At 51.2% G+C, this 12,845-nt stretch overlaps 1 protein-coding gene across 1 annotated transcript; it reads left to right on the top strand.

The window, feature by feature from the left end:
* The first annotated feature begins 6,974 nt into the window (after nt 1–6,974).
* Nucleotides 6,975–7,832, top strand: LOC125522381 (basic blue protein-like). The gene is made up of 2 exons (XM_048687439.1): nt 6,975–7,271; nt 7,394–7,832. The coding sequence occupies exons 1-2, from the start codon at nt 7,067–7,069 to the stop codon at nt 7,600–7,602; spliced, it is 414 nt and encodes a 137-aa protein (XP_048543396.1). The 5' UTR covers nt 6,975–7,066; the 3' UTR covers nt 7,603–7,832.
* The last annotated feature ends 5,013 nt before the right edge of the window (nt 7,833–12,845 follow it).

Here is a 12,845-nt window from a genome sequence, read left to right as displayed (position 1 = left end):
AGTTATCTTGCCAACAGGATATGCAGACTTACTAGGCACCACACCATGAAAGACCATATTTGACGGTTTAAGATCCTTATCTGTCAACCCCATACGGCGGAATGTATCATAATACAAAATATTGATACTACTTCCCCCATCCATGAGTACTTTGGTAAACTTGTATCCCCCAACTTGAGGGGCCACCACCAGGGCCAAGTGACCTGGATTATCAACCCGGGGTGGGTGATCATCTCTACTCCACAAAATAGGTTGCTCAGACCAGCGTAAATACTGAGGTACTGCTGGCTCAACAGAGTTTACTGCCCTTTTGTGAAGCTTCTGATCACGTTTGCACAAACTAGTAGTGAAGACATGATATTGCCCGTTGTTCAGCTGTTTGGGATTGCTCTGATAACCCGACTGCTGCTGCTGCTGATTCCCCTGATGGTTGTAACCTCCCTGGGTGCCTTGGTGCCCTTGATTGACGTGTCCAGTTTGGTTGCCTTGAAACCCTAAACCGGAACCACCACCTCCATAACCCGGCCCGTGGAAACCTCCTCCTGAACCGCCGGGCGGGACGTTGTCATATTGGAACATATTGGAATTCTTAAAATCCCGCATGATATAACAGTCCTTCCAAAGATGTGATGCCAGCTTCTCCTTCGATCCATGCTTTGGATAGGGCTGATTTAACAAGCGCTCCAAATTGGAGCTTGAACCTCCACCCCTCTGGGGCTGCTTGCCCTTACGGCGCTGGCCATTCTCCTGCGCGTTGGTATTTGCAACAAAGTCCAAGCTACTGTCGGCCTTGCGCTTACCACCGTTTCCATGGCCTGCCGGATTATGCTGTTGACTGTTGGCATTGCCGTTCTTCTTACCTTTCTCCGGTTTGTCCTCCTCTGAATCCGGATCCTTGGTATTATCTGAATCGGCGTATTTAACCAAAGCGGCCATGAATGTTGACATATCATTGCAGTGACGTTTGAGCCTTCCCAACTTCTGTTTTAACGGTTTGAAATGACAATTGCCCTCTAATGTTAACACTGCAGTGTCTGCATTGATACGATCTGATGAATGCAAAATTGTTGAGACCCGTTTGACCCAATGGGTCGTGGACTCCCCTTCCTCTTGGACACAAGCGGCCAGATCCACGATTGACATCGGCTGCTTACACATATCCTTGAAGTTCTGGATAAACCGGTGCTTCAATTCGGCCCATGATCCAACAGATTTGGTCGGCAAGCTCTTCAACCAAGTGCGAGTTGTTCCTTCCAACATCATGGTGAAATATTTAGCACACACTGCCTCATCCACATCTAACATCTCCATTGCCATCTCATAGCTCTCCACCCACGCCTCTGGTTGCAAATCGGCGGTGTAATTTGGTACCTTACAAGGTCCCTTGAAATCCTTGGGCAGTCTCACATTACGCAAAGCGGGGGTTAGACACGGCACCCCTAAGGAACTGAACATCACTCCTGGCTCCACGGAGGCCGTGGGGTGAACCGGAGTATGCTGTCGTGCTCCGTGTCGAGCCGCCAACTCGGCCTCCCGATGTGCGCGGCCATGGTCCACAACATCTTGCGCATTAGCGCCTCCCCCGGCCGGGTTGTTCCCTCGTGGTGAATTTCGGCGACGTGCACTACTGGACACGGCCGGTTCATCCTCCACGTGTCTGCTATAACTCCGGCTTGGACGGGGAGTGGAATGAACCCTCCATGACTGTGTGAATACGCCTGCTGTTGATTTAGTGCTGTTTGAAGGAGATCCCTGGCCCGACGTGCCTCCACTGCAACTGGTGACTCACCGTCGGTTGGGAGGGCCGCCAGGCGTGAAGCGGCGGCCACAATATTGTCCAATGGGTTGGAATAATGCCCGGGCGGTGTTGGTACATACTGTGGCACAACGTTGTTCTGGCGAGGCGGGTCCGTCGTGCGTGGTTGAACCGGCGCTCTTGTTCCCGGCGCCCCCGCCCGGTTTAGTGTGGGTTGGCTACCAGCTCCTGCTCCTGGTGTGTTGAAGAGATTCTGTGGCTCATAAACCGACGGGAGACGTGATCGATACCTTCTTCTCATGACTTCCTCTGAAGCATTCTGATCCAGTCTAATCCGGTAGGCATGTGCTTCCAATTCAGCCCGCTCTGTAGCCATCCTAGAATTCTCTGTTGCCAGGTCCGCCTTAGCCTGGGCTATCTGATCTTTTACCTTTGCAATCTCCGCATTCTGCTGATCCCTGGCTGCTGCATCCACCTCCGCGGCCATCAATGTTGCCAAAGTGTCGAACAAATCAGACAAGACTTGGGCCGGAGGCGGCGCCGAGCTTCCTGCCCCTGCTGGTGTGGTCGTTGTTGAACCGGAGAGCATTGCTGCGGCGGTAGATGAATGAGGCGCCGATTTTGTGCCGGCCATGAAGATGGCGGCCCGGTTTGATAGATCGGGGGAATCCGGAATACTGTTGCCCTTGGATCCTCCCTCAATCTGGCCGTCCTGCAACTGGTAAAGTGATTCGGTCTCTCCAGAAGACTTGTCATCAGAACAGACCACGGTCTCTCCATCGGACACCGGTCTGTCCTCGTACCTCGATCCATGGATGACACGCACGAAAACATGCCTTGCCTCGGGCTGAACCGGCGAAGAACTTGCACGCCGAGCCGTTTCGATGATGTCGGTGTAGATGTCCGGCTCAGGGGCTGGTTCGCCGATCTTGCCGATGAAGACATGAATCCCACCAAAGGGGACCCGGTACCCGTATTCGATTGAATCGGCCTCGGGACCCCATCCTGCGTTGTCAATGTAGAGCTTGCCGCGACGACTCTTCGTCATCCGGCCCACAGCGTATCCCTTAAGTCCATCGAAGCTACCCTTCAAGAAGTCAAAACCATCGTGTGATAGCCCCACGGTGGGCGCCAACTGTCATGGGTTTGTCACGGCAGATGTCCTTGTGAAAGGACTTAGTCGTGGAGCCATCGCTACGGGTTAGCTTTAAGGGGTTAAACCGGACAAGGGGACACGGGGAATTTTATACTAGTTCGGCCCCTTCGAGGAAGGTAAAAGCCTACGTCTAGTTGTGATTGGTATTGCTAGGGTTTCGAAGGCCAGGGAGCGAATCCGCTTTGTCTGGCTCTCGAGTTGTTGTCTGTCCCTAAACCGCTGTCTGGTCGTCCCTTTATATACATAGGTTAATGCCCGCCGGTTTATAGAGTCCCGAAGCCGGATCATAAACGTATCCAGCTCGGTCTCTATCCTTCCTATCTTACAATACAAATTACATGACTAAGCCGGTTTACATTTATAGGCTTTAACCCGCCTTCGGGCCTTGGGCCTCCATGAAGCGCCATCATCCTTGCATCTTTATGGGCTTCTAATCTTCAAGGAGTCAACCCGGCTACATAAGGCCGGTTTACCTCCAGTAGTAATATCCCCAACATCTTCCCTTGCCTAGATCTCGTGCGGATCGAGAAAATGCCCGCTGAGCGCCTGCTCCAGACCCACCTGCATGGTCGCCCTGACAAAGAAGGGCGCCGTCGCGCTCAACGCCACCTTCATCACCGACACGCTCGCAGTCTTGCGGCGGCTGCCGTGGATAACTTTAGGTTCATCTGCGTGGAGATGCGCGGCGACAGCACGATGGCCAGCTCGTCGGGGGTCCTCGACCTCAGCCGGGACCGGCATTCCCTGGCGTCGCAGGTCATTCTTTCTCCGGACACGCCTGCCTTCCCTACTACCTGCCCCTGTACATTTCCAGAGTAGACATGAAACACTTTTCTAATACACGCTGGATATTTTTTCAAATACATGATCTACATTTTTCAAAATACATATTTTGTAAACTTTTCTGAATACATTGTAACACTTTTTTCAAATACATGTTGTACATTTTTTAAATGGCAATGACTTTTCTAAAACTACCCAAACATTTTCTTTAAATTGTATAAATAATTTTCAAAATTTCATGGGCATTTTCAGAAACATGTGAATATTTCTTTAAAATATGACGATACATTTTGAATGGAAATAACCAAAATTAACCGATGCAAACTTTTTTTGCATTCGTATATAACATTTTATAAAATGTCAAGAAAGTTTTTTGAAATGTGGGAATTTTTCCATAAAATGAGACGTACACTTTTTTAATGTCATGAAACATTTTTTTACATTACATAAACATATATTTTACATTGTATACATATTTTTGTAAAATTTTGCATACAATTTTTTGATATGCGGGAACATTTTCTCATTGTATGAACATTCTTTTTTAAAGTTATCAACAATTTTTAAAACTGCGCTAACAAATTATTTATACTATGTTAACATTTCTTAAAATTCATGTTCTAAATTTATTAAGTACATTTAAGTTTTGATATATGCATTTAACTTAAATTTTTAAGGGTTTTCAATTCAAATGAAAGTGAAAGAGAGGAAAAGAAAGGAAATTTGGGCGATGTCAGCATGATGATCCAGGCCCTAGTGGGCCGGCCCTCCACCTTCGCGGTTATGTATGCGTGAGCGAGGTCAGGCTGCGCCTTTGGGACCAACATGGGCTTTTCTTGAATGCTTGTCTTTTCCACCTTTTATTATTGTCACGGGCTACCCATACGGAAGAGATAAGCCGAAACGAGGTGATTTTGGTGTGCATTTCTTAATTACCAGTTGGTTTCCTTTTTTGTTTTTTATCTTTATTTTTTCTCTATCATTCTATTTCTACAGTCTGTTTTAAGCTTTTTTATTTTCACCTTTATATGTACCATTTTAACTAATTTATAATTACATGAGATTTAGTTAATTCTAGAATGTCAATCTTTATATAAGTAATGTCGATTTTTATAGCATTCAAGTTCTATTGTCTCCATACATTGTTTTTGCCTATTGGGTACAAAATTTGACCGATTAATGGTTGGTTGATTAATCCAGTTAATAGGACGATTCACCGATTAATTGCTACTCCCAAGCCGAGCGAGTAGGTACCAGTTAACGATTTCCTCAACACTCAAAAAAGTTACGTATCATTTGGTTGTGACATGTGCTATTTTTCTTCTTCTTCTTTTTCCACTTTTGGCCTTGAAATTTTGGACAATCCAAGACACAAGGAACAGAAAAAAGACAACACATCAGTAAAAAAACACAAATACAAAAGTAAAAGAAGAAAAAGAAAAGAAGCACAAAGCTGACTGCATGCATGTGCAGCCCAATATCAGCCCATGTTGCCGCACCTAGACAATAGACAACCAGCAAAAAAAGGAAAACTTGTCTACGAGAAAAAAAATAGGGACATAAGTGATCGACAGAGGTATATGTATGATCAATTAAATTAGATGGATGGTGTCAACTAACCTGTCAGATCTAGAGTTCGATGGCGTGTCTGGGGGTGTTGCCCCGGTCTGGTTCGTCCAATGATAATGGTTTCGTCTTTGACGAGCCACTTTAGAGGTCCGCGAAGCTGTATATCCGTGATGGAGCTGCATCGAGCTCAAGTGTGAAGGTGATCCGTCATGTTTTATTTTGATGGCTGCTATGATGGTGTCAGAGGCAGGTGATGGGTGTTGATGTCAAGATCAGAAGATTTTTGGCCTTGTTTATAATTTTACTTTTTGGTTGATGTTTTTTTTATGTAAAGGCTAGCAATTTGTTGTCTTTTTAGTTTTGTCGAGTCGGTATAATATAAATGAGACACGTATTCAAAAAGAAAAACTGACCTTCCGACCCCTGCGTGGGGTGAGAAAAATCTAACAAAACTGACATCCCAAACCGGTATGATATAAATGAGACACATACATGCATCATTTACCACCACCGGAAAAATGTGTGAGTGATCTTTGCAAGGGACGGTCGCGTGACGATGGAGATGGACTGCCATGCTGCGTGTCATCGATGGGCCACGCGCCCACGCGGCCCACGGCAGCTAGAATCGCTTCACGGAGGCTGACCACGCTATTGCACTGCGCATAGGACGCTGCACCTAGTGTTTAGCTCGCCCTACCCCTACGTTTACAATCAGTCCGAAACGTGGAGTAGCATCAACATGGACAAGGGCGGGCGGTGCAGCGTGGAGTAGAGTGCTCTACCATCTGCCTGGTCGCTTCTCGCTTTTGAAGCAGCTTAGATCACGGATCGTGTCGGGGCCTCGGGGGGAACAGTCTGACAAACTCCCACGCAGCTCAAGCTAACGCTGGTTTGACAAAGTAGAGCTACCGATCGTACGGCACGCAGCTACGGAGGAATCTTTGAACTAAAGTCCACTGAACACGAGAGTAAAAAAAGGCACAGGCCACGGAAGCTCAAGTCTGACTTCTACTCCTCCCTGTAGTCGCTGAGGCTGGGTCGACGACGTGCACGCATGCACTTGGACTGACGGTGGCGAAGCAGGAGTGCTTCACAAGTGTCGTGAAACCCACCTCACGCCATCGACAATGGAGCAGGAGCATACTCCTCCGATCCTTTTTAGTTCGTATATAAGATTTGTCTGAAATCAAACCTCGTAAAATTTAATCAACTTTATAGAAAAAAATATCAACATTCACAATGTGAAATCAATACCTGTTTATGCATCAGGACTTAAAGTTTCATATTGTATAACTTTAGTATGATAGATGTTAATATTTTTTCATATAAATATGGTCGAACTTTAAGAAATTTGACTTCAGACAATTCTTATATGAAAAGTAAAAAGGACCGGAGGGAGTACCAGAGCAGCCCTCATATGACCACATGGCTTAGTGGTATTTTACATTCTTTTATTACTTCAAGGTTCAGGGTACTAGGGACTTATGACTGACTGTGGAAATAAGCTGCCACCTTTTTTTCAAGGACGCGTTTAGATGCGCCGACTAATTTGAACTCCACGCACAACATCGTACATTTAATGTTAATCGTAAAAAGAAAATAACATCGTACATTTAATGCGCTTTCACGCCACTGACTCGCACTGATCGGATCCGGAATGTACTACTTAGGTCCAGGGCTAGCTAGCTATAAAGACCGCACGGCTGGGCCTGTCACTCCGCAAGCTAGCACATCCCTGATTCTGAAGCATCGATCGAGCTTGAGTTTCCTAGTTTTGGTGATTTGCATTGCAGAGTGGCCGAATGGTGGCTCAGGGAAGAGGCAGTGCGGCCACCGGTCTGGTAGCCGGCGTCGTGCTCCTGTGCGCGCTCCTTCCAATCACCGGCGCGGCCGCGATGGCGCGGCAGGCGCCGAGGACGTACGTGGTCGGCGACGACAAAGGGTGGGGTCGCGACCTCAACTCATGGTGGCCGAACGGGAAGACCTTCTACGCCGGCGACGTGCTCGGTGAGTCGTTGCTGTTGTGATGTTCTCTTCCAGCTAGGCATGCAGCTAGCTGGCCATGGGCTATAGCGTTCTCCATTGTTGCATGGGTTGCGTACTTACATGTGTTGATGGAACGGCTGCAGTGTTCAAGTACGACAAGGAGCTCCACGACGTGTCGGTGGTGGGCGGCAAGGGGTACCAGCGGTGCGAGGTGCCGAGGCACAGCGCCAAGAGCTGGGTGATGCGCACCGGGAACGACCAGGTGACGCTGCGCAGGGGCAACAACTACTTCATCTGCGGCCTGCCGGGCCACTGCGACAAGAACATGAAGCTCGCCGTCAAGGCCTGGTAGATCCATCCATCTGGCTGCATAATGTCCGCAAGGCCTACCGGCCGGGGTACATCATCATCAAGCAGTGCTTGCATGCTTGGCCTGGCCGTCGGTTAACTGTCCGTGTCTTGCTGGGTTCTCGAGTTAATTTATTTGTCTCTCGAATTGGGGTTGTCACTTGTATTAGAAACCTAATTTATCATGGATTATATGTGTCGTCATTGAGTAAACTTGATGTTTTCTCTATGTTATTCTACTAGCAAACATTCCCGTGCGTTGTAACGGAAAAAAAAAGTTGACATGCTTCGCTGCAAAGCAAACGTCAATTACCATTAGTCAAGCAGCTGGACAGATAAAGGATAAGTTTGATGATAACAAAAATGATGAATCGATTACCAATAGGATTCCTTGGGGATCTAGTTTGAAACTTGGGACATGAATCTTAGTAAACTAATCAGATGACAACCTTATCTTTTAGATTACCATAATACTAATAAAATTATCATACACATAGTGCTTCTTTTGAGTTACCGACATTAAAAAGTAAAAATGTGGTATACTTTGTCGGACGTCCAGGCATACATGATGTGGTAACCGTGATGTCCCGTACAGATATTCTAACTTACTGTTTTGCTTAGTCTGTTGCACCTCAATTCACAGCTAGACTGGCTAGACGTAATTTCCTCTTTTCTAGCTTTATTGGACGTGCAAACATATATGTTTTTGCCAGGTGTTCTCTAACCACTGTATATATGTTAGTCCAACATTGTCTAATACTTATCCATATATGTATGATGTTTGTTTTCTTTTTAGTTTCGCCTCCTCGTGGATACTATGAGTTCGTGAGGGACAAAAACAGAATATATTTTTGCGAACAAGACAACAACAGAGTTAAATTCAACCTTAAAATAAAAAAATGCAGCATTAAATTCTGTAAGAGAATGGACATATCTGTGCACGCTAACACGTCTCGGAGATTCCTTAAAAAAATAAGTCTTGGAGATATTTGATGACACCCTCGCTAGCTAACGTCTCAGGGTTGAAAGGAGGAAAACTCAACATGGGTGCACGTCGGCTGATTTTCTCTTTTGAGAGCTAACACGTTGGCTAGGTAGTAGTAGAAATCAGCGGCCTCGCTGGCGCTCCACGCCCCACATGTTATCGTCGGCTGAAAGCGAACCCTTCCTTTCGAAACCTCCTCCACCTTGATGATTTCTAGGACGAACTGTCGCCTGCGCTCACTGCCGCCTGGAGATCCCATGCACCCGCGCATGCCGCCAAATCCTCCTCGCTTCCCCGCACGCCGCCGGATCCCGGCTTTCCACTTCGGCCATGGCGGGCTGTCGGATCACGGATTCCGGCAAAATCCTTAAGGTTCGAACTCTAGGGTGCGCGCGAAGATCTCCTCCTACCGATCCACGTCCTAACTTAGCTAAAATCTTACGAACTAACTCGACGAACTCGCAACACAAAGGACACAAGATTATACTGGTTCAGGCCACCGTTGTGGTGTAGTACCCTACTCCAGTGTGGTGGTGGTGGTGGATTGCCTCTTGGGATGAGGATGAACAGTACAAGGGGAAGAATAGCCTTCTAAGGTTGATGTGTTCTTGTGCTCGGTGGTGTGTGGCCAAGGATGTGGTGGCTTCAATCTCAGATCCGGTCTCTCCCTAGCTATGGTGGTGGCTAGTCCTATTTATAGTGGCATCGGTCCTCTTTCTAAATATTGAGCGGGAAGAGATCCCACAACGGCCAATTCGAAGGGGGACAGCTAGTACAAGCTATCCTGACAAAAGCAGTCTTCGCCTGCCAAAGGCTCTGGTGGTGACGCCGTCTTGGGCTCCACGGTGACCTCCATCTTGCCGTCCTTCTAGTCTTGGTCTCGTTGCACCAATATGGAAACATTTGCTTGACGCCTCGGTACTGCGTGCCTATGCTTGCCCCCTTAGCACCAAAAAGGAAACAAGGACGTTGCACGCATTGGCGCCCACCTGGTGCCCACCTGGTCTCGATTGTCATGGCTCACGTCACGAGAACCTCGCCAGGTTTGCGTGGCCTTGAACTCTCCGCCCCTCACGAGCCAGCCTGGTGAGGCCGCTCCTGAGGAGGTCTTGTGTCGTCCGCCTCGCGAGGCTTGGCCCCTTGTGAGGATCTTGATTCCTTGTTGATGAAGATGGGCCGTACAGGCCTGCTAGTAAAGCCACGCCGTGGGCCGCAGGTAGGCAAGTCTGGGGACCCCCGTTTCCAAAATGCCGACAGTAGCCCCCGGGCACAAGGCGCGCTCGGGCTTGGCTTCGAGGCGAAGCCAAAGGTCAAGTGCGGAGCGCTGCGGGCCCCAATAGCTTGCGGCCTTGGTCGACGCGAGGCGGTTGATTGGACGTGGGCGTCTCCGCTTCCCCACGCTGCCTTGATAACCGCCTGGCTAAACGACCACCGCGGTCTACACGGTTATTCTTCCATCGCTTGCGCCATTCTCCTCCAATTCCTCTGCTTCCCCCCGGACTCTGCTCCTCTTTCCAATCTTACCTTAGCTCTGCTCGCCCCATCGCCATGGCGCCGACGCAAGCGGATAAGGGGGAGAAGGCTCTGTCTTCGGCTAGTGCGCCCCCGACCGCCGAGCCCGCAGTAGGCCGATCGCCGGTGCTCAACGATGAGGCCATGTGCAAGGTGTGTCCCATGCTTGCCTCCAGCTTCAATGAGTGGGGAAAGACGGAGGCTTGGCCTGCATCTCGCGCTCGCATTGACCGGGCAGCCACTGAGGTCCCTTTCTTCATCGACGCCCTTTGGGCTGGCTTGGTCCCTCCTTTCTCCGCCTTTCTCAACGCGGTGCTTTCCCATTATCAGATCCACATGCTGCACCTTGATCCCCAATCCGTGACCGTTCTTGCTGTCTTCGCCTTTGTTTGCGAGGCCATGGTAGGCATTGCTCCCTCCGTGGCTCTTCTCTGCCACTTCTTCTCGCTGCACCTGAGCGATCCTTGCCAAAGCTCCGGATGCCTAAGCTTTCAAGCCGTGGTGGCGACGGCCGGCGACGGGATCGACTTCGAACTTCCACCATCCACGAGCGAGTTTCGGACACGGTGGGTGTTTGTTGATGCCGGAGTGCTCAGCCCCCTGCTCTCCTCTCCGCCAGGGCCTGTCATTTCTAACTCCGGTTGGTGCCACCGGAGGCTCGCCGATCCGTGCCTTGTTCCCGTCTGGCTCATGTTGAGGTGGCTCAAAGACCTTGGCGTGACTGCGCCTATGGTAGTGAGGGAGTTCGTCCGGCGCCGAATCGCTCCGCTTCAGTGCCACTCCCGGCCGATGTGGGCCTTGCTCAGCAGTCCGGACCACATGAGACTTTAGGAGTCTAAGCTCCCCCTTGAGGAGCGGCGAACGGTGCTTGAGGTCCTGACGGGCGTCCCGTTGCCAGACGACTTGCCGAGGAAGAGTTGCCTTTTGTACCGCTGCTCGAACAAGATGACATTCGTGGAGCGGATGCCCTCCTTCGAGGAGTGGGGGCTGCACCCAGTTGGCCTCGTGGGGCCCCGTGAGAACCCCATCGTCGTTGTCCCTCTCCTTGACGCTGGCGTCGAGCTCGCCCAAGTGTTGGTGCAGGGGGGCGTGCACCGCTGGGGGTCGATAGTGAAGGTGCCGAGATGCTGATGCCGCCCAGGGCTCCCGAGGTGTCGACCTTGGGGTCTCGTGATTCTTGCCCTGGGGCGGCGGTTGAAGGGGCGATGCAGCCCGTGTCTCCCGCGACCGGGGCTCCTGAGGCCTCGGCAAGTCACTGCGAGGCAGAGCCGGCTAGCTCTCCTCAGCTTGGCGCTTCTGAGGCTGCCCCTCCGAGCACTTCTCTAGCCGCGCCTCGTGTTGGCCTCCATGTCCAGCGCTTCGGCCGGCTTTGTGTGGACTTCGAAGAGCTCCGCAAGAGGAAGGGGTCCCCGAGCTGCGGCAGCGGCACCTCCGGGCCGTTAAAACGGAGGAAGTATATCGCCGTTGACGAGTAAGTACCTCATCTTGGTGATCTTCTGCTTGTTGCTTTCCTTCCTGACGATTGTCTCCTCAGGACCCCTTCTGCCAAGGCCGCGAAATCTCCTGAGAAGCAGCTCCCTCTCACCCCATTTCACCCGCCAAACTCGAGCGCTGTAGGCTCGTGCGCTGCCCATGGTGTATGGTCAACCGTGGGAGTTGACCTGTCATCAAGGTGTCTCGAGCTTGCGCCTTCGCCGTCTTTTCTTCGCGGCCTTGCTCGGAGCACGACAAGCGTGCCAAGGGCTCCTCCCCTGGTCGCGGTCGGTGGCTGGTTGGCTTCGATCCCAGGGTCTTCTTCAAGCAGCGGGCCCAGTTTAGTTCAGGCCCCTCGCGAGGCCCAGCTGATGCCTGGGGCAGCGGCAGCCCCCAGCCCCCTGCTGAGAGGGGGCGCACCGCTACAGGCGTTGCCCATAGCCCCCGTGGCGGAGGACGAGATGGGCTGTGCGCTTGAGTTTGACCACGGGCGAAGCGTTGTTCGTCGTGAGCTCTTCCATGAGGCCATGGGTGCAATGAACCGACTCGATGAAGAACTCATGGGTGTCGACGCACGCCTTGAGGCCGAGGGTCTTCGGTTGGCGGAGGAGTGGCACAAGCTGAAGGTGACCATCAACCTCGGGCGCCATCAGTGCGAGCTGGATAATGTGAAGGCTGAGGTTTCCCTTGCAGCCTCCCGTGAGGCGTGCTCCTGAGCTCTGGAAGAGGCTCGGGAAGATGACCGCCGTCGCGAGGCCGTGGAGAAGCACGCGTGGGAGCTCCAAGCCTGGAGCGCTGTCTTGGATCAGCAGGTGGAGGCACGTAGGGTTGCCCTTGCATCATTGAGGGGGACACCCGCCAAGAAAAAGAGATTCGGAAGCACGAGGAGGTGCTAGCGCTGGAAGCTGTGGAGCGCAACCTTGAACTCGAACGGCTGGAGACGAGGGAGCGCCAGGTTGCTCAGGCGGAGGACGACGTCGGCGCGTGCGAGGTCAGGTCCCAGGAGGAGGTCGACCGCCGGGTGGCCGAGGCTCGCACGGATCTCAAGAGCAGGCACGACCTGAACCTGAAGCTTGTGGAAGCCGGTGCCGCTGGTAGGACTACTGCCCTCAAGTCCAGGTTGGTTGAGGTGGAGCGGCGCGAGGAGGCCGCTGCAACCGCCCTGGCCTCGGCGCAGGCTGAGCTGGCTTCCGCCCGCGCCGAGCTGCTCCCTCTTCGGCAGCGGGTCGCCAACGCCGAGTCCGTCGCGCGGCAGAACAAGGACGAAGTGCTTCAGC

The sequence above is a fragment of the Triticum urartu genome, chromosome 7 (genome assembly GCF_003073215.2).
Source record: "Triticum urartu cultivar G1812 chromosome 7, Tu2.1, whole genome shotgun sequence".
Classification (NCBI taxonomy): Eukaryota; Viridiplantae; Streptophyta; class Magnoliopsida; order Poales; family Poaceae; genus Triticum; species Triticum urartu.
This window is presented reverse-complemented; position numbering and strand designations above follow the sequence as displayed.